The sequence below is a fragment of the Pelodiscus sinensis genome, chromosome 4 (assembly GCF_049634645.1).
Source record: "Pelodiscus sinensis isolate JC-2024 chromosome 4, ASM4963464v1, whole genome shotgun sequence".
NCBI lineage: Eukaryota > Metazoa > Chordata > Testudines > Trionychidae > Pelodiscus > Pelodiscus sinensis.
The window spans coordinates 9017289-9041524 of NC_134714.1; the positions used below are offsets into that span (position 1 = coordinate 9017289).

The window sequence follows — 24236 nt, forward strand, 5'->3', positions numbered from 1 at the left end:
GCAGGGGGTGCAGTTGCCCCCAGGCTCCATGCTAGGGGGGGGCGCTAATTTAGCTGCCGGGCCACTTGCTCTCTGCAGACAAGTGCCCGGACTGGACAGGACCAGGGGTGGGAGCCGGCAGAGCAAAGGCCAGATCCCCCCAGGTCCCCAGGGGTGGAGGGCAGGGTGGGGGCTGGCCAGCTGCTGCCCCACATGGCACCGGCGGGCTCCCCGTACCCCTCTGGGGCTAGTTCCTCTGGGACCCAGAGCCCCTGCCAGTCTGCATCTGAGCGGAGCTGGGGCAGAGCCCCTCCATGTGCCCAACTGCTCCACTCCTTCCTGGCAGGTGGTTCCGGGTCGCCATGGGCATGGGGACCATGCAAGTGCTGCTGCCCTGGGGCCCCGGCGGCGAGGGCAGGAAGAACTGGAGGCGATGGGGGCAGCAGCCCGCGGCTGTGGTGGCAAACCGGGGGCAGAGCAAGGCGACCAGGCAGCCCGTGGAGAGCTTCCCGCTGGACTTAACCACCGTGGAAGGCAACATGATTGGGAGGCGCCAATTTTGCCTTTGCCCCCGGGCACATGACACCCTCCCTACACCACTGAAACTTTGGAACAGTGGTCCCCAACGCGGTGCCCGCGGGCGCCATGGTGCCCACTGGGACATTTATGTGCGCCCGCCTAGTGACCAGGGCCGGCCTGAGCCATTCTTGCTCCCCGGGCGCCCAGCGCATGCGCACCCTGGGTGCGTGGCGCATGCTCAGCCCTGCCCCCAGGCACCCGGCAGCCCCAAAAGGTTGGAGACCACTGCTTTGGAACTTAAATAGCCTCCCATTTAGGCGGGAATTCTTTTTCATATTCTCCCCTTCTGTGGGTAATTACCTGGTCATACCCTAAGAGTTAGACCACTGCATAGACTTAAACGACAAAGGAGGCTCTTTACAGGTGATCACCCAGACGTTGAGAGAAACACCCTTGATGGTTTTTTTTGCACATTTAAAACCATAAACCATTCCATGCTCCATATTTCTAGCTTTCAATACACGAAGGATGCATCCACCGAAATAAGATACACAGATCCAGCAGATTGTGACATTATGATTGATAGGTTACATGATGTACTTTGTCCAAAGCATCTTCGAGTTACGCATAGTTGTTTCGATAAGTCAATTTATAAAGTGGGGGGGGAACCGTCACAGTGGGTATTCTCAGTAAGGGTTTGTCTAGTCTACGTGGCTCCATCGACGGAGCCATGTAGATGAGTTTACTAGACATAGGAAAATGAAGCAGCAATTTAAATAATCGCCGCTTCATTTACATCAAAATGGCCACTGTGCCGATGAGCTGTTTGGCGGCACAGCATGGTAGTCTGGACGCGCTGCGGTCGACAAGGGAAGCCCTTGTCAACTGCTCCGTTATGCCTCATGAAATGAGGTTTACCGGAGCGGTCAACAAAGGCTTCCCTTGTCGACCACGGAGCTTCCAGACTACCGCGCTGTGCCGCCAAACAGCTCATCGGCACAGTGGCCATTTTTATGTAAATGAAGCGGTGATTATTTAAATCGCTGCTTCATTTTCCTATGTCTAGTAAACTCATCTACATGGCTCCGTCGACGGAGCCAAGTAGTCTAGACATACCTAAATGTATTAAGTGGAACATTTCCTCCCAGCTAAGTAGGGGCAGAGGGAACAGGATTCTCCGTGGCTCATGAAGCCCCATGTTTTTCCTTGTGTATTATACATAACATGTAGATGTAGAACTTGGGACAGGTGCAGTATTGAGAGGCAGAGAGGCCACGGAGCTCTCTCTATCCTCTGACCACACCCGGCACGGACACAGTTTACCACACCGCCCTATCTGCGTGGCTAGTCCCTCCCCTGGAAAGACCAGCTAGTTCACTCTTAATCTCCATTCAGGCTTTGTAGGTTGCTGCGACTGTCCCCTGGAGGGGCAGTGAGTGCCAGCTGTTTTGTAGTGGGCACTTGTCTCCTGGGAGCTAGAGAGACCGCCACCAAATTCATGTTGTATTTGCTGCTTCGCAACCATGAGATCGGTGACCGTTTCAGCCCCCAGACCCAGAATATCTTACTGCCCCTGTATAAAACTATGGTACGCCCACATCTTGAATACTGTGTACAGATGTGGTCTCCTCACCTCAAGAAAGATGTTTTGGCCTTGGAAAGGGTTCAGAAAAGGGCAACTAAAATGATTAGGGGTTTGGAACGGGAGAGGTTAAAGCGACTGGGACTTTTCAGTTTAGAAAAGAGGAGACTGAGGGGGGATATGATAGAGGTCTATAAAATCATGAGTGGTGTGGAGAGGGCCGATAAAGAAAAGTTATTTATTAGTTCCCTAAATAGAAGAACTAGAGGACACCAAATGAAATTAATGGGGAGCAGGTTTAAAACTAATAAAAGAAAGTTCTTCTTCACACAGCCGGTAGTCAACCTGTGGAACTCCATGCCAGAGGAGGCTGTGAAGGCTAGGACTATAATAGAGTTTGAAGAGAAGCTAGATAATTTCATGGAGGTTAGGTCCATAAAAGGCTATTAGCCAGGGGATAAAATGGTGTCCTTGGCCTCTGTTTGTCAGAGGCTGGAGAGGGATGGCAGGAGAGAAATCACTTTATCATTGTCTTCGGTTCACCCTCTGAGGGGCACTTGCTGCTGGCCACTGTCGGCAGACAGGATACTGGGCTAGATGGACCTTTGGTCTGACCCAGTACGGCCATTCTTGTGTTCTTATGATTCCAACCAGAGACCTTGTCAGGAAAGATTCCCTCCCCCTTGCCCCGCTTTAAACACAGTCCTCCTCCTTTGAGTGCTTGCACATGTCCATTCCATTGGAGGTGTGCGAATGCCTCACGGCCAGCCACTGGAAATTTTTCCCTTGGTGGTATCCTTTGGGTCCGCTCCACTAGCCTCTGGGGTTGCATGTTCATAGCACCAGTATAAAGGGCCCTGCCCACCCTGCTCTCTTTCAGTTCCTTCCTGCTGCACGCAATGTTTGTTGGAACGGCTCGTCGCTTAGGACAGGCAGTCGTTCTCGGAGTGGTTTTCTGACAAACGTAGTCTGACTAGTTCATGTAGTTTTAGTAGTTAGTGCAGGCCTGTCCTAAACCCATATGCAGAATATGCAGCTGCATAGGGCACCTGGAAATTTGGGGCACCATTGGGTTTTAATATCCACCGACTCACCTCTTCCTATCCCTGTTCTGTGGCTGCCACAGCCTGGTGAGTTTCCCTCTGGGCAGGATCTAGTTAACTTACAAGTGAAAAAGCCTGCCAGGCCTATTAGCAGAACACTGACCCTCTGAAAGAGCCATTCAAATGGTAATTTAACGGGTATATATTGTCAGTTTCTGAATTTCATGTTAAGAACAGATTGACACTTCATTTAGCAAATGTTTGCGAACAAGCAACAGATACAAGTTAAACAACCGTAGAGTGGATAGGGAAATCCAGGGACAGGTTTTAGGGTGAGGGTGAGGGGTTACATCGTTAACGTTACAGCAATGCAGCTTTCGAGCCCAGTGCGCCACTTACATGCCCTCATGCCATGATACATTGCGTACCCCATGGGAATGACCCATTTATAAAGCGCTCACATCGCCCAGAATACGAGTTGTGTCCCTTATATGGCCAATAAAGAACATATGCAAATTCCGGAGGGTGATGGGAAGGGAGGGGGGAGATACTATAGGTGGTTTTTGAAGAGCCCATACTACACTTGGGCTACGTCTAGATTGCATCCCTTTTTCATAAAAGGGATGCAAATTAGACGTATCGCAATTGCTAATGAAGCGGGGATTTAAATCTCCCCCTCTTCATTAGCATAAAAATGGCTGCCGCTTTTTTTGGGCACGGAGCTTATTTTAAGAGGGATAAGGGATCTTTCAGAAAAGGCTTTATTTTCCGAAAGATCCGCATCTAGACTGGCGCTTTTTTCCGGCAAAGCTCCGTGCTGAAAAAAAGTGGCAGCCATTTTTATGCTAATGAAGCAGGGGAGATTTAAATCCCCGCTTCATTGGCAATTGCGATGCGTCTAATTTGCATCCCTTTTACGAAAAAGGGATGCAATCTAGACGTAGCCATGGGGTATGTCTAGACTACATAGCTCATGTAGATGAGTTTACATCAAAATGGCCGCCGCACTGTGCTGATCAGCTGTTTGGCAGCACAGCAGGGCAGTCTGGACGTGCCGCGGTCGACAAGGGAAGCCTTTGTCGAGCGCTCCAGTATGCCTCATGAAATGGGGCACATTGACGGAGCCATGTAGTCTCGACGTACCCTTGATGTGTTAGTCTACTAGGGATCTAAAATCCCGTTGAATTCATTAATCGGTTAAACATTAAGTTTAACTGGTTAACGGATTGAATGGGGAGCAGACGGGGCACTGTTTCAGCCCACTAGGCCGGAGCAGCACCCCGTCCCCCATGTTAGGCTGAAGCAGCCCCCACACTACAGGCAGGGGCCACTCCAGCCTGTCTGCTTCTGACCCTATGATGGGCTCCTGGCTCCCAGCCTGCGAGACGCTAGCACTGCTCCTGTGGAGTAGCTTAGCCAGAAGCTGTTGGTTACCAGGGCTGCCAAGCCAGAAGCTTTCAGGAGCACTAAGCTTACTTTGGAAGTTGGGGGAGGGGTAAAGAACTCAGATGTCTGTGTTTATTTCTGGAGATTTCTTGAACTTTTTAGTGTCTGTACTGCGGGATGAAAACTCAAGTTGCTTACAAGAGCACAAGCTATTAAACGATTAGGAGCATTCGTTTATCATAAACTGAGCACTCAGGAATCTGATGTACATATTCTGGTCTGATTCATACACTGTAAGGTCAGAAGTGGGGTTGCTAAATTGAGGCTGTTAGTAATCGAGTAGTCGATACATTTTTTATCGACTACTCAGTTACTCGACAGGGAAAGGCAGTCCTGGGCTTGTGTTGGGACCAAACCCCGCTGCGGCTCTTCAATTTAAAATGTACTGGGGGGGTGGGGCAGGCTGCCCGGCTCTTGCTGCCTTTTAAATTGCTGAGCTGCTGCAGGGTTTGGTCCTGGCACAAACTGGGACTGAGCAGGGCCAATCCCCTGTCTGTGAGGATTCACCAGCGGCGGATATAGAGCAGGGTGAGTGGGACAGCTGACCCAGGCCCCACACTTCAATCGGCCCCGTGCCAGCGCCAGGGGCAGACTGGCCCGGCAGGATTCCGGGAATTTCCTGATGGGCCGTCCGCCGAAGGGCCGGATGGCAGCTTCTGGAGGAGGAGGGGGATTGTGACGGGGCGCTGCAGCCCTGCACTTTAAATTCCCCGGCACCAGCCAGTACGGGCCATGTGGGGCTGAGGGAGCGCACGCGTGGCGTGCTGAAACGCTGCGCAACAGCTGAGAGGGGAGACGCCCAGGTGTGGCGTGACATCATGGCCCGGGACTTTAAAACCACCCAGCCCAGCGTTGCACTGCTTGGTTCAGCACGTGGTCTGGAGCCTGGGCCGGGGTCACGGCGACCCTGCAAGCTGGAAGGCAGAAGGCGGATGGCAGAGGAAGGGGCTTGTGCTGAGGGGAGGGGGGCAGGTCAGGAGAAGAAAGGGGAAGGCACCAAGGAACAGGGTGGAGGAGAGACAAATGCCAGGGGCCAGGTGGAGACAATGAGGAAAAGGGCAGGCGGGGAGGTGTCAGTGGGAGGGAGGACAGGATGATGCTGGGAGAGGAGAGGGTAAGGGCATTAGGGGCTAAAGGGGAGAGGGGAAGGTGCTGGGAGAAGGCTTGAAAGGAGGGGTGGGCATGAGGAAGGCAGGGATGGAGCAAGGCATGTGTGAGGGCACAGAGGGGCATGAGGGGAATGGGGGCAGAGGATGGTGAGGGTGTGGGCATCAGGGAAAAAGAGGGAAAAGGGGGCAGAGGCAGTGAGGGAAGGGGGAGGCACCAGAATGGTGCAGGGTAAGGGAAGGTGCAGGTGCCAGGGGATTCTGGGTGTGAAGCAGAAGGGCAGACACCTGGAGGGGAGGGACCAGCACCAGAGGAGAGAGGCAGGGCAGGTGTGGAGAGGGAAGTGTCAGGAGAGGGGATGAGGAGGGGTAGCTCACATGATTAGAGTGGGGCTACTGGAGGAGTGGGCACAGGGGGGGATGCCTTTTTTCTATTTTTTCTCCAAAGGGGGGCCCTGCAAAATTGTGCTGCTCTGGGCCCCGCAAAACTCTCATCTGCCCCTGGGGTTCACAGCAGCAGCCTCTGTCCGCGAAGGGTCCCAGCAGGAAGTTGGGGCTGCCCACATACAGGGGCTGCTGCCGGAGCAGCCTCTCCTACCTCCCCACCTCTGTTGCATCTCATAGAGGCAGCGGGGGAGGGCAACAGAGACATTGCTGGGGGGAACCGGCTTTTAAGCTGGCTCCTGCTTCTCCCCCCACTTGCTGCCTCTGATATAGAGGCAGCAAGCGGCAGGGAGAATGCGAGTAGTCAACTAATTGACTGCTCTCTTACATCCCTAGTCAGAAGGAATCCTCGCAAAATAATTATGACTATTATGTGTCCTCAGGCCTCAATATAACGGAATTTCTTTTCATTGGCAGCATTTAGTACTTCCCTAATTATTCTGTCAGGTGTTTTTTTTAAATAAACTTGAATTTTGGTTAAAAGTTACTAAAAGAAGTAAAAAGCATAGCTTTGGTTTTGTTGTCTCATGGTTTTGTAGCATTCCCAGAGTGTTGTACATTTTGGCATTTGGAATGCTGGAGCAATAATAATAATTGCATCGGATCTTTACGTATTTGTCATCCTGGTGGGCCCACAGCACTGTGTACATACTCGGTGTCACTGAATTGCAGGGGCTGTGGGCAGTCAGGCAATGGTATAGCATGCCTCAAACGGTCCGGGGGAGGGGTTAGAAATGAAGGTCCTGAACTCCAGGGAAACCCTTTCTCTTCCAGGAAGCATCATGGGATCTTTAACACCCAGCAGGATTTTTGCTCTTAAGGTTTTCTCAGAAAGGCCTACACATGGGAAACCCCTTAGTGCTCCACTGAGCCAACTCTGCTAGGAATTAAACCTGTGATTCAGGGCTTCTGTGTGTTTGCAACTTGAACCTCGGATCGCTCAGCTGTCTACTTTGAGTGCATGTTAACTGCCTGCTGCTTGCTTTATTTTTAACTGTATCGTCCATAAGATGTTTACCTATTTTTTTAATTCCTTTTTCTGGGGGACAGGCATTTACAGAAACACAGAAGAAAAGATTGTTGTCATGGAAACAGCAGGTGCAAAAACTCTTCAGGTCTTTCCCCCGGAAATCCCTTCTAGACATATCAGCATATCGGCAGCAAAGAAAGTACGTTGGAATTTCATCTCGCTGATACAATGATTGTGCTCTGTGGGTTGGTATCTCGGACAGAACTACACCACAGGGGCTAATGACACAAACATTCACACCGCACTAACCAGACCCGTGGTGTGGCTCTGATTCATGAGGCCTGTTACTGTGAGTGCAGGCCGGGTTGGAATATTTCACCTTACTCTGTTTTACCGCTATATGTCACCTCCAGCTCTGAAATGTCACTTTCAAGCAGTAGTTCCTGTTGCTAGTTAGTAGGTCTGATTTGCATTATACTAACCCCTTGAGGTTCCAGCTCAGATCAGGGCCCCATTAGTCTAGTTGTTTAACTGAGAGACAGTCCCTACCCCAAAGAGCTTACAGTATAAATAGACAAAACCAAAGGGTGGGTAAAAAATATCATTGTCCCCATTTTACAGATGGTGACCTCAGTCATAGAGAGATTCAGTGTCTTGTCCAAAGTGATGAAAGCTGCCCATGGTGGTAAACCTAGATTCCCTGACTGTTACTTTGGTGGCTTACCAACAAGCCCATCCTTTCTCTGGATGGAGACCAGGGATTCTGGTGGACACCATGCCTGCCCATCTCCCAAACCCACACTTTCCCCACACCAATGGGAGCACTTGGAAAGATTAAAAAGTAATAACGGTGCCGACCTTCTCTGCAGTGGGGGTTTTCTGTCCTGTGTGTTCTACTCCTCCAGTTTTGGCATCATCTGCAAATCAGATCATGTCTGGATAGACCCCAGAAAAAGCAATCCATAGGGCTGCAGCGCGGCTCTTGGGCTGGTTTCGGTTCGCATGATAACAGGTTTCGGAGGTATTCATGATAGTCTATTTCTGCAAAAACTACAGGGAGTCAGGTGGCACCATAAAGACTAACAGCTTTATTATGGCATAAACTTTCATGAGTGGCAACTCACTTTGTCAGATGCATGAAGTGGGAGAAAAAGAAACAGATGGTAGGATACCGAGATGGGAGCATGACATCTGAACTCATTCAGTCAGGGTGGATGTGGATAAGAAGGTGAGAATACCTAGAGTGGAAAATTACTTGTTGTAATGAGAGAGCCATTCCCAGGTCCTAGTCAGACGCCTTCAGATGGTGTCCAATTTGCAGATGAATTCCAGCTCAGCAGTTTCACACTGTAGCCTGGTTTTGACCTTTTTTTTGTGTTTGAGGATGGCAACTTTCTCGTCTGTAACTGTGTGTCCAGGGAGGTTAAAATGTCCTCCCTCTGGAATTTGTATGTTACTGTTCTTGGTGTCTGATCGATGTCCATGTATTCGGTTGCGTAGGGACAGTCTGATTTGTCCAGCGTACATGGCAGAGGGGCATTGCTGGCACATGGTGGCATATATCACAGTAGTAGATGTGCAGGTGAATGAGCCTTTGATGGCATAACCAATGTGCCCACAATAATCCCTGTTTGAATACCAGAGTACATCTCTCAGAAAAATATTCCGGCTTAACGCTAGGTGGTTATATAAGGGTAAGACTCTGGAGGTAAACAGGTAACATTTGTTATCCATCGGCCACCTATCTCCATTAATGTCAGGCTGCTGATCCATCCAAGACTGCATCGTACTGGTTTACAGAGAACGTGCTCTTCACAACCAAATGAGCTAGAGATCCATGACCTTTTTGGCCCCATTTTGTCTGGGTTTTCAAACTGTGTTAGCACAGTCCTAAAGAGCTGTGTTTAAATCTGGCTCGTGGTAGGCAGGTGTTAGTGGAGTTTGACATCTTAGTGTGGATGGCACCTATGAGTCTCACAAACTCTTTTGTCACTCAGACAAACATCAACAATCCACAGAATGATTTAATACTAGGTCTCCAGCCCATGTCTCTTTGGCTACGTCTATACCAGTGGTCCCCAACCTTTAGAGGCGCCCGGGGGCGGGTCCACTCACGCGCCGCGCGTCCTGGGGCACGCCAGGGGCGGGGATGCCCTTGCACCCGGCGCCGGCATGTGCCCCAGGGCCGGGGCCGCCCGAGCGCCTTGTGCCGTGGGCCCGGGGCTGGCGCTGCCGCCTGAGCCACGCGCCTGGGGCCGGCACCGGCGCCACGCGCCCGCATGTGCCCCGGGGCTGGGCCCGCCCGAGCGCCGCGCACCAGGCACCGGTGCGTGTCGCGCGCCTGGGGCCGGTGCCTCCAGTGCGCCGGGGGCGGGGCCAGCCCAGGTTCTCAGCGGGCACACACAAATGCCCCGGTAGGCGCCATGGCGCCCGCAGACACCGCGTTGGGGACCACTGGTTTATACTGTAAGGTTTTTGCGCAAAAACACTTGTTTTTCTGCAAAAACCCATGGAGCGTCCACATCTCAAATTCGCTTTTGTGCAAGTAAATCAACAGTTAAACAGCAGAAGAGAGGGCTTTTTCCGGCATAAGTAAACCTCCTTTCCAGCATAGGCATAACTCCTTTTTGCGCTACAGTTATTGCACAAAAAGGCAAGTGTCGACGCTCCAGAGCACCTATGGGAAGAAGCACGGTGCTCTGATAGCCATTCACAGAATGGCCATCAGAGCTTTCTTGTGCAAGGGCATCCATGCAGTGTGGACATGCTCTTGCGCAAGAAGTTTTTGCACAAAAACTCTTGTGCAAAAGGTTTCTTGCACAAGAAGCATGTAGTGTAGATGTAGTGTTTTTGTGTAGAAGTTATCTTTATTCATAATTTTTTTTCTCTGATTCTCTTCTGTACATTTGCATTTAAAATGAGCAAATTTCAAACCAGCCAAATGAACCAAGAATGTAAACCTCACACTCCTAACACACAACCAAATGTAGAAATTAGGGAAACTAAATCCTTAATAACTCCAAGAACAGAAAAACATGCTCAAACCAGAAACAAGCAAGGACGCAAGGGACTTCAAAAGCACTCAGATCTGGCCCCATAGATCAAAATCTTGAGATGCTGAGTGTTATATTCACACCACACACACAGAAAAGCTAGATTGAAAACATAAAATACCTGTGCTGGATGTTTACCACACAACTTGTCCTTACTACTTAGAATTTGGAGCGGTAACAGACAAGAACCAAAATCAGAGAGAGGCAAAGCAGGCTGCTCCCTAACACAGAGTAGCACAGCCCACCTCACCTTGCTCTAGGCTGGCTTCTGCAGACTGATTCTGATAGATTTGTGTTCTTGGTGCTTCCCTACAGAGCTCCTTCACCTGCAAGCCAGACCAAGAAGCCCCTTACAAATTAAAGCAATAGCCCCCTCAACTTTCATTTCTTGGGAAGCAAAGGTTCTCAGCAACTCAGAGTCAGTGCCTCAGTAGGTAAAGTGCCATGAGGGAAGAGAAAACGAAGAAGCAAATACAGCTGAGCGAGGAACCAAGGCTCAGTTTAGGACCTTTCTTTGTCACTGTGGGAAATGTGGAGCGGCAAGGGCATCTTGAGAAGGCTGCATGGGGCTTGCAAGCCGTCGATTAAGCATCAGCGTATCAGCTTTTTAATTTGCAGTGCAAGATAGGGTTGACAGGTGTCCAGATTTGAACCGGACAGTCCAGTATTTGAGCTTTCTGTTCGGGGAAACAAATTGAGAAAATATAAATGTCCAGTATTTTCTAAATCAGATGGAATGTAGATTGTGATGTCATGTCAGGTGTGTCCAGTATTTTTGTTGAAACCATGTGGCAATCCTAGTGCAAGATGAGATTCAGGAGAATATACCAAAGCCCCCAGGGCACCACCAGAATCCCTGCATTTCTCCGGGCGAAGTGTCTGGATTTCTCCCTGCTTAGCACTTAAAAGGTCATTTCAATCTCACCCGCCATCATCAAAAGCCAGTCCTGCCTGCCTCTCTCCCGCTGACTGCTTGACTCACTCGCAGGACTACGGAAAGCAGGATAGGGGCTGAACCAGGGCTTCTCAAAGTGGTCTGCAGATCCACTGTGAGACAGCTGCCAATGGGCCGCTCCAGTTTGTTTATTTACCGGCTCTGCAGCCACGCCACTTCCCACAGCTCCCCTTGGCTGCAAACAGCGAACTGGAGCCAATGGGAACCGCGAGGCTCTGTGGCTGCAGAGCCAGTAAATAAACAGAGCTGAGCGGCCCGTTGGCAGCTGTCTCAGAGTGGATCTGAGGACCACTATTTGAGAGACACTGGGCTAAACCAAAATTGAATGCTAGCTACAGGGCTTACATGTGCAGCTGTCCTCTGAATCTAGTGAAAGCAAATATGTTCCCTCCTGTGGCAGTCCTTGGTAAGACACTTTGGCTAATGTGGCAATAAGGTGCCCTGTTCTAGTATGCTGAAGTCAGTGAGTTTTTCCATTGATTTTCGTGGGAGAAGGATCCAGGCTAGCGCTTGTTAGGCCGCACTGATTTCTAAATCCCGTTTTAATCCGTACTAATCACATCCCATTTGCATATTTTTCTGAAAGTATTTAGGAGTGCGCTCATGGCTGCATTTCGAAAGGCTAAGCTTGTGAATGTTCAGACCTGGGTTTTTTTCCTCTTTCCAGTCGAGGCTTTGGCCAGTCGAACTCCTTACCAACAGCTGGATCTGTAGGTGCAGGAATGGGCAGACGGAACCCGCGCCAGTTCCAAATTCCTTCCCGGAATCTCCCCCCCACCCGGCTGGGTCTTTTGGGCCCCAGTGGACTCCTAGGTGCCGCACAACGCAGTACAGCTGCCAACCCAACCATCTTGAAACAAGGAAGACAGGTGTGTCTCAGTCTGTCTGTGTGGTTGCATTTCAGACCAGCAGAGCTGCAGGACCGATGTTAATTGCAGAGGAGGGTCCATATTTTTTGTGCATGGCGAGAAATACGTTGGTTCGCATCCAGGCAAGATGCTGAGCACCTACGGCATGGCACTGAGCCCCCCAATTGCCAGTTTAGTCAGGTGGGCGGGTTCACAGGATTTATCATTATTAGGCACGTATACATTACAAGGGATTGGTCCCAGTGTAGCTATTAGCTCCCCAATAGCTAAAGAGAAAACTGCCTCTAAAGAAAGCAGTTAATGAGCTGTCTGCTATGGTTAGAGTGGAACGATTTTTCTGAATTTCCTCATCTGACTAATATGTCTGGATACTTTTTTTTATTACACGCAAACCCAGTGAGAACAGTCTGCAGGCATTTCCTGTTTTCGCTCTTCTCGGTGTAGAGGGGTACTGAAAAGGGACAAATCGAGTAGGGAGAGAGGGACAAATCAGACTTTCGAGAGGAAAGGAGAAAGAGAAACGAGCCAAGGCTTTTTTGTTGTTGATTTTTTTTATAAATACATCACTCAAAGACAAAGTGTCGCTGGCAGAAAAAGCCCTTCATAGGGAGAGCGTGACCAGGTGACTAGAAGGTGTAAGGGTGGGGAGATCAGAAAAGCATTAGCATGCAGGGCGTTGAGGTTTTTAACACACACAGCTGTGTCCTACATTAGCATGGCTCTGGCATTTATTTTACAGTGTCGGTCGGTGTGTTTGTTTCCCATAGAATCTCTGGTTTGCAAACCCCGGGGGGAGTAACAGCATGCCAAGCCGGACTCATAGCTCAGTGCAGAGGACACGTTCGCTGCCCGTCCACACGTCCCCACAGACCATGCTGATGTTTCAGCAGCCAGGTAGGAAGAAGCCGTTTGTCTTTTGCTTATTCATCCCCTTGTCATCCAAGAGTACAGTACATTAAAATAGCTGCACTAGTGAACCCTGCCTACAAACGCTTAACCTCAAATGTCACAATGCATTCTTGAGTGCTTATAGAAAGCGTTCTTTTTTTAACCTGTGCATTGCAAGCATGAACTGTGCTGGAATGGCAGCAAGCCAGACTATGCAAGCTGAGTCTTTTACAATCTGACCATGATATTTTTTGACGCTAGTCAGATTACTGGATTGATTAAACTAGAGATCTCTCTGGAGAGATTTGGACGCTATATATAACAGACTGACGGTGCTAGTGCTCAGCATAGCTTCCTTCTGCAAGGCTTTGTGTTACATGGGGAATGTGGTAACTCTTGGATCACCTTTTTTTGCTTTTACATGGACTGGAAAATCCAGGGCAGAAGAGAAATGACTTCATGCATTTTAGGGAAATTCTTTTAAGATATACAGTCTGAGGCAAAATTTCAACACATTGGGGATTTTAATTGTTTCCTTGCGTGCTTTAAATACCCTTCCATGTGTAAGAACATCCTGTCATTCTTTTTGGTTTGCTGAATGTCCATCTGAATCCAGAGGGAAAAGCTCTGAGTCTTTAGTGCATTTTTCTAGCATAGCTTAATTATAGAATCATAGAGCTGGAAGAGACAGGACCAATCCCAACTAAATCAACCCAGCCAGGGCTTTGTCAAGCCGAGACTTAAAAACCTCTAGGGATGGAGATTCCACCACCTTCCTAGGTAACCCATCCCAGTGCTTCACCATCCTCCTAGAGAAATAATTTTTCCTAATATCCAACCTAGACCTCTCCCACTGTAACTTGAGACCACTGCTCCTTGTTCTGCCATCCGTCACTAATGTGAACAGCCTTTCTCCATCCTCTTTGGAACCTCCCTTCAGGAAGGTGAATGCTGCTATCAAATCCCCCCTCACTCTTCTCTTCTGCAGACTAAACAGACCAAAATCCCTCAGTCTCTCCTCATAGGTCATGTGCTCCAGCCCCCTCATCATTTTGGTTGCCCTCCACTGGACCCTCTCCAGTGCATCCACATCCTTTCCAGTGGGGGGCTGAGAACTGGACACAGTACTCCAGATGTGACCTCACCAGAGCCGAATAAAGGGGAATAATCACTTCTCTGGATCTGCTGACAATGCTTCTCCTAATGCAACCTAATATGCCATTAGCCATCTTGGCTACAAGGGCGCCCTGTTGACTCATATCCAGCTTCTCATCCACTGGAATCCCCAGGTTCTTTTCTGCCAAACTGCTACTTAGCCATTCGGTCCCCAGCCTGTAACTATGCTTGGGATTCTTCTGTCCCAAGTGCAGGACTCTGCACTTGTCCTTGTTGAACCTCATCAGATTTCTTTTGGCCCAATCCTCTAATATGTCTAGGTCACTCTGGACCCTATCCCTGCCCTCCAGCGTATCTACCTCTCCCCCTAGCTTAGTGTCATCTGCAAACTTGCTGAGGGTGCAATCCATCCCCTCATCCAGGTCATTAATAAAAGTGTTGAACGGTCCTAGAACAGATCCTTGGGGTATAATTATATGTATATTGCTCCACTATCTTTTAAATGCAGCCTTGCTGCTTATGTATGGGAGTATTAATAATCTACATTGTTCCAGCAATAATTCGCCACAGAAACAAATCTCATTCAAAAGGAGTTTACTGCATCAGAAACTTGCACCATTGTTTCAGCATGAGCCTCCTTCTAGCCTTCTTGTGTATCGTGTCCACGACTGTCTGTTCTAGATTGCAAGCCCTCTTGTTGCAGGAACTGCCTCTATGAATCATCCAAATCCCAGTGTAATGGCAAAGTTTGGTAAATATTACAGAATAATAACTAGGTTCTTCTTGCATGTTAGCCTGCAGGTGATGAGGACTTTAGAAGACTGGAAAGTGGCATTGCCAGAAAATATGGATCGGGTAGCCAAGAAAAGTATATATTTATTTAGTACAGATTGAACCTCTCTAGTCTGGGACCCTGAGGACCTGACCAATGCCGAACCAGAGAATTTGCTGAACCACGGGAGGTCAATATTATCTAGCAGCATTACCATCACTTCCACTGCTCACTGAGCTCTTGCAAGACATTTAGGCTATGTCTACACTGGCATGATTTTCCAAAAATGCTTTTAACGGAAAAGTTTTCCATTAAAAGCATTTTCGGAAAAGCGCGTCTAGATTGGCCGGATGCTTTTCCGCAAAAGCACTTTTTGCGGAAAAGCGTCCATGGCCAATCTAGACGCGGTTTTCCGCAAAAAAGCCCCGATGGCCATTTTCGCGATCGGGGCTTTTTTGCGGAAAACACTACTGTGCTGTTTACACTGGCCCTTTTGCACAAAAGTTTTTCGGAAAAAGACTTTTGCCCAAACGGGAGCAGCATAGTATTTCCGGAAAAGCACTGACGATCTTACCTGAGATTGTCAGTGCTTTTCCGGAAATTCAAGCAGCCAGTGTAGGCAGGTGGCAAGTTTTTCCGCAAAATCACATGATTTTGTGGAAAAACTTGCCAGTCTAGACACAGCCCTAGAGATAAATTAGGGCTAAACAGCACAGAATACTGAGAGCCAGGACTGGTGGCTGTAAACAAACTTTATGGGACTGCGGGAAACTTAGCCACACCCAGGATAAGTGGACAGCTTGCTAACTAAAATCATACCATACCATGGATGTTACCGGACGAGACTGTGCCAGACTAGAGAGGTTCAACCTGTATTATTATTAATATTTTGCATTTATTCAACACTTTTCTCAAAACACTAGCGAGTTAATTTCCACAACAATCCCCTTACTTACAGGGGAGACTGAACACAGAAATTAACTGAGTTGCCTTAAAGTCATATCACAAGTTGGTGGCAAAGCTAAAATTGCAACGCAGGAGTCCTGACTCTCTCCTTGGTCTGAATATTAGAGCCACAATAACATCTAGGCAGCCTTATTTCTTACATCTCATTAATGTAAACTTGATGAGATACATTTAATGTTGACGTCTGTTCAGTCAAAACAAAGCTGGTCTGTTTGTTCAAGTAAAGTACTCCATGGGGTGAAAACACAGCTGATCTAACTCTGCTGGCTTTGTAGCATTCAGCCTCCGTTTCCTTTCTCATGGATCTGTGGGATTCCTATTTTCTGCTACTCAAACCCCTCCTGCAGAGAATCCAGCAGGAGGGGCCTACCCTGGGAGGGGGGCCGACAGAGGAGAGGAATCTAAAGGGATTGTTTAAATTAAGAATAAAGCCATAAAAAACGAGCCAAAACTATCCCACAAATGCTAAATTTAATACAGGCAGTCCCCGGGTTACATGGATCCAACTTACATCGGATCCCTACTTACAAACGGGGTGAGGCAACCCCGCACTAGCTGCTTCCCCCCAGCAGACCAGGGAGACGCGAAGCTAGCGCCCTCCCCAGCAGACCAGGGAGACGCGGAGCGGCTTTTCTCAGCAGACACCTCAGCTTGAGAATAAAGGACTGAGGGAAGTGAGGTGTGGGAGAATAAAACTGAGCTCTGGAGAAATGTTTGGCTAGAGTTTCCCCTACAATATGTACCAGTTCCGACTTACATACAAATTCAACTTAAGAACAAACCTACAGTCCCTATCTTGTACGTAACCCGGGGACTACCTGTAATAATAATAATAATTAATAATTTGGTGCCAATTTCTTGCCTAGTATATTCCCTCAGCTTCTGCAAGCCGAGCACAAACATCTGAGGGCAGAACATTGGGTCTATATTTATGAATTATTTAAAAATAACACCCAAACTAGTTTCTACTAGGGACTAAACTATCACCTGAACTAGGAATGCATATAGATGATTGTCCAGGAGGGATTTAAAGCAATACTACCAGCATCTTTGTCTTGTGAATCTTTAAACTGGGATTAATACAAACTGATGGAGAGCAGGTCATATAAATTAGTGGGCTGTTCTCCTAATTCATCTTCAAAGCTGTTGGGGTCACCGCCTGTCCTTAATTTCCAGTCACCTAATTTGCAAGCCTAAATAATCTGGATACTGCTCCTGTAAAATGCTAGATATCCTCAATCCATTGAAGTCAAGATCACATTCCTTTTAAGCCGTGTGGTGGGTGTCTCTCCTGCTGGTTATATTTATGAGCATATGAATCAGAGAAGTTAAAGTTGGAGAAGACCTCTTAGGTCATGCCTCGGTCATCTCTTGGGAACCAGCCCAGATCTCCACAGTAACACAGGATGCGTCAGAGGAAGGGAGAAAGAGCCCTCATAAGGGACCTACACCTTCTGTTCTCCGAGGCTTTGTCCAGCCTGGTTTCAAATAACCCCAGCAATGGGGCTTATTTTTAGTTTCACTTCTGTCATATGTACAGACAAGCTTTACAGCCCTCCTGTCCCTGGCAAAGAGGCGTTTCTCATTTTGCCCTACATGCAGCTTTCAAGTTCATCACAAAATCAAGCCCCAGTCTCTACAGACCCTATGGCAAATTCAGTCATCCTGACACAAAGTACGTCTCACCCAGGCATAAGCAGTATTATCAATGACTTTTGTTTTAGGCATAAAATGCTTTTGTTCTGGAGCATAAATATGAGTAATATTATCAATTCCAATGTACTCTCTATCCAAAACCCCATTATCTGAGCTGCTCCCCACCCCTTCCTTGTCCCCCTTGGATCTCATGCTGGGGCACAAAGAAGGGGTGTGGAGAATGCAGAAGATCGAGTAATAGAACAGAGTCCCCCCCAGCCCGGACAGCAAGGACGGGGACATGCCCCCGACTGCAGGGAGGCCAGCCTGCTGCTGTATGGCTCCTACTGACAGTGCAGGGAGCTCTCTGCAGCCACATGGTCACAGAAGTGAGGGAGCGGAGCCATGACAGCGGAGTTGGCTAGAGCCAGTGACACCCAGTCCCTGCAGGTGCAAGATGCAGGGAAGGCTGCAGTCACAGAACACTAGAACTGGAAGGGACCTCAAGAGGTCATCGAATCCAGTCCCCTGCCCTCACGGCAGGACCAAGCACCATCTAGATCATCCCTGATAGATGTCTACCCAGCTCTTAAATGTCTCTAGAGATGGAGATTCCACAACCTCCCTAGGCAACTTATTCCAGTGTTTAACCAACCTGATAGTTTGGAAGATTTTCCTAATGTCCAACCTAAACCTCCCTTGCTGCAGTTTAAGCCCATTGCTTCTTGTCCTATCCTCAGAGGCCAAGGAGAACAATTTTTCTCCTTCCTCTTTGTGACACCCTTTTAGGTACTTGAAAACGGCTATCGTGTCCCCTCTGTCTTCTCTTTTCCAAACCAAACAATCCCAATTCTTTCAGTCTTCCCTCATAGCTCATGTTCTCTAAACCTTTCATCATTCTTGTTGCTCTTCTCTGGACTCTTTCCAATCTCTTCACATCTTTCTTGAAATGCGGTGGCCAGAACTGGACACAATACTCCAGTTGACAGAGGCAGCGGAGGACAAGCGGCATCCCAGAGATGGTGCTGGGGAGAACTGGCTTTTAAGCCAGCTCCCCGCGGCACCAGCTCCTGTCCCCCCCCTTGCTGCCTCCCATACAAGGGTGGGAGGTGCCACAGAGAGCACAGGACAAGCGGGGACTGCTTGAGTCCCTGGTCGCCCCACGCTCCCTGCGGCACTTCTGCTTTTGAAATGTACAAGAGACTCACAGGGCTCTTGTACATTTCAAAAGCAGAAGCGCCTGCAGTGGGAACTGGCGCAAGCAGGTTTCCCTCTGCCTCCCCTGTCCCCCGCGGAGATGGTGCTGGGTGGAACCAACTTAAAGCTGGTTCCCCCCAGTACTGGCTCCTGTTCCCCTTGCTGCCTCTCTCTGATACAGGCAGCAAGGGGGGCGGGAAGCGACTGGTCGAGTCACTACTCGACTACCCAATAAGCATTTGCTTATCAGATAGTCGACTAGTCGCTTACATCCCTAATTTGCATTGTAGTAACGCATGAAGGTCGCAGTTAAAATCAGGCCCCATTGTGCTAGGGTCTGTCAAAGTGCATGCTAAGGCAGAGTCTCTGCCGCAAGGCACTTCCAGTCTAACTAGGCAAGGTAGACAAAGAAGAGGCACAGGGAAGCCGGCCACTGATCCTCAGAGGTACGTAGGCTACCTCTTCCCATGGAGTGCAGCAGAAGTTAGGAAACTTTGAGGCGCTGGAGCTACATGACTCGCTCCATGTCATGCAGAGAATCTGTGGAAATGAACCCAGTGCACGAGAGTCCTGTTCCAGGGCCTTAACCTCAAAGCAATCCATGCTCAAGCCATGTATTTCCCCAGGGGAAACTAGCTCAGCAGTTGCCTGTAGTGTTCCCTTTAAGGCCTGCGCTGTCACTCCTGACCCAGTCCACAGAACTCTAGGGCCCTGGGGATAAGAGGATCAGATAGAATACCTCCTCCGACGGCTGTGCCTCAGCGCTGCCTTTTGACGCCTGAGCGCGGGGTTCACAGATGATCCGATGCGGGAGTTCTGATTCATGCAGCTCCCTGCACTGCACACAAACTATTCTGTTCAGAAGTTAGCAGACCTGCCACTTAGAGGATGCTGATGCTCTGTCAGTATTGCCCTGCTCTGGCATTTCACAATTCCTTCAACAGGCTGCCTTTACAGTCAACTTTGGAGCCACACCTTCATTACAGAGACATTTTATTGTCTTTCTTCGTCAGCCTTGCAAAGCCCCTTTCTTTGGGGGGGGGGGTTCAAACCACTTGAACATCTTTCTTATACAGCATTTAAAGCTTTCACTTACACCAGTTTATCTCTGGTGGAGCTCCATTGAAATCCTCCTGATTTCCACTAACCGAGGTTCAGACCTGTTGTTTCTAATGGTGAAAGTGCTGCTAAAGAAAAGTCTGCCCATTTAAAAAAAAAAAAAAAAAAAAAAAAATCCTTGCTAGAAGTTAGCAGGTTTGAAATCCTGGTCCTGGTTTATCAGTCCTATAAAATAGTTTATCGCCCCATTGTATATCGGCCAAGACCCAGATCCTTAAAGGTATTTGAGGAATTAACGGAAGGAAAAACTTTTAACCTGTCTGTGTAGCCCTAAATCTTCAAGTAAAGGGTGGAGTTAGCCCTGTTGTTTCAGTTCAAACGAGTAAAACCAAGTTACTGGATTACGAATAGATTTGAGTGTTTTGCTATAATTGTGCTGGGTATTTCCTTCGAAAGTCTTGCCTCCTATCATACAGCTTTCATTGCCTTGCCCTGCAGTGGCTCCTCTTAAATCAAGCCTCTAATCATTATTAATTATCATCATTAGGGTAGCACATAGAGGCCACTGTGCTTGGCGCCTGTATGAACACGTAACAAAGAGACCGTCCCAAGCTGCAAATGTGTAAATCGTCATCGGTGACATTAGCTAACAGCTGGGATTGTGTGCAACAATAAAAAAAATGATGGTGAACAGTTTTACACAAGTGTGGGAATGTTAAGGATGTAAACATTTTTTTTTAATATAAACCGTGTAATTGATAGAAATTCTATCGGTTACACTGTTAACTGCGGCTCCTTCCCCCCACACACAGGGTCTGCCACAGCTCCCGGCCCTGCAGGACTCCCAGGGTGCCTGCAGCATCTACGGCTCCTGGACCCACAGGGCCGCCGGGACTCCTAGTCCCTCAGGGCTGCCGGGGCCAGAACTCCTGGTCCCGTGCGGCTGCCGCAGCTCCCAACAGCCTATGAAGAATGTAACGAGTGCCAGTAAGCTATAAGCATCAGCTTATCCGTTACCCGGTTACTCTGTTGCATCCCTAGTGCCTGTGTAAGAAAGTCAATACGTTTGCACCTATAAAGGAGCATAAAAACACCCGCATCCAGCATCTATTTGGGAATGAAAGTTCGATTGCTTTTGTCAGAGGGACAAGCAAAGTAACGCTCCGGTTTTCAGACATTCACAGGGCATTTGTCAAAGCAGAACAGGTCCCCACCCGCCCAGCTATTGTATTTACCCTTTTGGTGGGTTGCGACTGCTTCTGCCAGACTAACATGTTTTGCTTCCTTTGCAGAGTTCCAGGTACCAGTGACAGAACCTGACATCAACAATAGGCTGGAGTCGTTGTGCCTGAGTATGACAGAACATGCGCTGGGGGGTGAGTGTGCTTCTGCGGTGCGCCGCTGGGTCTTTGACACCGTCCAGGAGGAGTCCCCTTTTTTAATTCTTTCCTCGTCTCCTGGAGGCTGTCTGTCACCGCTACCGTCCTCTTGACTGGGAGAGGAGGAGACCTTGTGGTAGGATGAATTTGTCAATGCTCCCCATTACCTTGCTGAGCAGCAGGGAGAGGCACTTCTGCCTTCAGGGCGTCTGGGCAGCATGCCCGACTGAAAAAGGAGCCAATAAAAGGAATGGAAGAGAGCCAGCAGTCAAGGCACGCTCTGGGAGGTGCCCACCGCCAACAGGCTGGTGAGGAGAAAGGAGGTGTTACGCTGCCCCGCCCTAAATGGTGACTTGTTTAGGCGCCGATATGAGAAAACCGTTCTGAGCACCTGCCACTCCCACTGACGTTACTGGGAATTGACTGTGCTGAGCACCCCGGAAAATCGGGGCATTTGTTAGGGACACGCAGTGGGAGTTTTGGCATAGGGACTAAAATGGAGGCAGGGTTGGGCTCTCAAGGCCAGACCGTTCTCTGGCGTAAACTGGCATGGAAGTGAATCGATCAAGGCTGATTTACACAGCTGAGGAGCCGGCCCTGTGTATGGATTGAGCATCTAGGCAGGGGCAATGGATTCTGTCTAAAAGGGGGAGAGGGGATGAGACCCCACCCTGCCCCTTCTCTTCCTTTGGCCAAGTGAGAAATCAGAGCCTGGCCAGAGAGCCTGCAACCCTCCAATTTCCTGGGGGGGGGGGGGGCCACGAGCAGCCCCCTGCCCATGTCCTTGCCCCCAGGGGCCCTCCACAGGGTTGTGAAGGGTCCGCAGCTCCCCACAGCTGCACGCACACCCCAGGCCACATTTACCCCAGGCAGTCTCCAGCTTCCAGCCTGGTCAGGAGCAGGGCCTTAGGGGAAAAATAAGGGAAGGGGGCGGAGCCCATGGCAAAAAGTGAGGGAGCCATGGCCCCTTGCCTCCCCCGTTCCAGTGCCCTGTTTCTATATCACCACAAGAGCCTGCCAACATGGCGGCAGGGACGGGTTAGTGAAACTTGGGCTTCCCATGTAGCCTTTACAGCTGAGCCTTTACACCACTCAGTCCAGGGTAAGTCCAAATACAGCCACGGTTCTTTTATCCTGTGCCTTTCTACAACGCCGGTCCCCACAGAGCCTGGGTGCCCTACAGACTAATTGCCGTCAGTTTCCCAGCAAACGGGAATTCTCCTCAGGGATCGGATGCCAGGGGTTGATTTCTGGGAGAGCTGCATTAGCTGCCTGACCTAGTCGACTGTGATAACTGAATCCTACATAGATGCATCTTCCACCGGCCCTTAACGGTTCTGGCTCAGGCTGGGTTCTGGCAACGGCAAGGTGTGTGATCTTTGCTGAGAAAACTCCGCCTGCTGTCGTCATGGCAATGCCTCCAGGATCAAGGCTCCTTTGTGCTAGACACCAGGCAGAACACAGACAAGAGTTCCCGTCCCCCCGGCTCACTGTGTAGATATCACAGAGGACACAGCTGACAGACAAAATAGACCAATGGGCTCACTCACAGAACCCACAGCTTAGTAGAAAAGTGGATGTCTCAGCTGGGCCTGGGCCAGGGCCTGGCGAAAGCTAGAGGAAGACCCGACTGTCTCGCAGCACACACGGGTTTTGTGACTCGCTTAATTTCGATTTAGAGGGGGAAAAACACGCAACCTCCCTGCACAATTGTGCCAGGTGCTGTTAGCAGTGAGCCACCTGCCTGCCAAAAAACTACCCACGGACAGAGAATGTGCCAAGCAATCGCTGCCGAAAACCCGCCCATCAAATGACGAGTTTGTGCAGCATGCCCAGAAACCGACGGCCTGTGTCGAACTGGCATGGAGGGGCGGGTAGCCAATTCTAGGGTCTGGAGGGCAGAGACACCCTGTTGGCAGCTGCTGCCTGGCAGTTTATCATAAGGAGAGGAGCAGATGCTCCGGCGGAGCTGGGCCAGTTAGGGATTTGACCCACATGGCCTTGGCCCAGGCCTCGCTACACGAAAACGGCTTTTCACACACAAAGCTATAAATAGCTTTCCACACACAAACGAAGCGGAGCTTTAACAAACCTGTTTGTTTTGAGCCTTCACATGGCAGCAAGGTGAACAGCTGCATCAGTCTGAAGCGATTTCCACGGTGAGCTGCGTAGGGGAACAGGGAGCGCTGTGTGTCGGGCCCCGGGTTAGGAATAGCTCGCTTGGCCATTGCCAAAGTCAGTAATGTGGTGGGCTGTGGTATGCAGGGCTGCTGCCCTTATGCATAGCTCTAGACTTGTAACAAAACGGCCCAGTGTCTTGACAGCAGCTGCCGTGTCTCTTAAAAGTCAGCTCATTCCGGCAGCCCTCCTAGGTATTTCCTCGGTCTAGCTCATGCGCTAAATGGGCTGCATTATGTGGGATGATGCCGGGGCGAGGTTGGAAGGGGAGCTGCTGCTTTTCTGGGATGATTGCCGCTAACGTTTGCAGCACCAGCCTGATTCCCTGCTCTGAGTGGGCCTGGGGTCTCCCTGCGGGCTCTCCAAGGCATCGTTCTCAGTCGCTTTGCATCACTCGCGTGTCAGCTCTGACACTCAAGGCAGCACGAGGCACAGTATTGCAGCAGGAGCCGCCCCGCGGCCAACCCTTCATGTTCTCCTCCCAGAACAGGAGCACATCCGAGCCTGATATCCCTCTGTGCCTGTGCTAGGGAGGAGCTAGAACAATGCTGTAACCTGGACCTGAACTTCCCAGCACCTTAGGGACGTAGCGGCGTAGCCCGTTAAACGGTTAACCGAGAAGCAGCAGCCCGCAAACCCTCCCCCCGTGACTCTGCATTTAAAGTATTTTGGGAGCCGGTGTGCAGGCAGTCTGGCTCAGTCCTGCAGGTTCCAGCAGCTCTGCGTTTAAATCCTAACCTCCCTAATTTGCATCCAGGTTTGGGCTCGGCCCATTCAAAAGATGAGCCAGCCGCTGAATTTGGATCCACGCTGCACCCAGCTTAGAAGGGGGTGGGTCGCAAAAGCAGGTTGATCTGATGTTTCCGTTCATGCCCATCTTTGGCATCTAGGTCCCTAATTCCAGGTGGGGTTGGAAATGTTATATATTTATCTCCCATGGAAATGTTCCCTCGCCCAAAGCCTACGGTTGTGTTCCTGAAAACCGTCCTAATGCGTTCACACGTCTGTGCATGGCGGAGCACAGAGGAGCCGTGTCAACAAATAGCTGTTCAAGTACGGCATGTCCCTCCCCCTCCCTCC

At 49.7% G+C, this 24236-nt stretch overlaps 1 protein-coding gene across 5 annotated transcripts in view; it reads left to right on the plus strand.

Annotated features, from left to right (window-relative positions):
• Positions 1-24236, plus strand: part of SAMD4A (sterile alpha motif domain containing 4A) — a 220770-nt gene that overhangs the window by 190920 nt on the left and 5614 nt on the right. For all 5 annotated transcript variants that reach the window (XM_075926233.1, XM_075926235.1, XM_075926236.1 and 2 more), the window contains 4 exons: positions 7170-7288; positions 11765-11966; positions 12734-12860; positions 20892-20975. In XM_075926233.1, coding sequence (XP_075782348.1) covers positions 7170-7288; positions 11765-11966; positions 12734-12860; positions 20892-20975 — 532 coding nt within the window. The remainder of the gene's footprint in view (positions 1-7169; positions 7289-11764; positions 11967-12733; positions 12861-20891; positions 20976-24236) is intronic.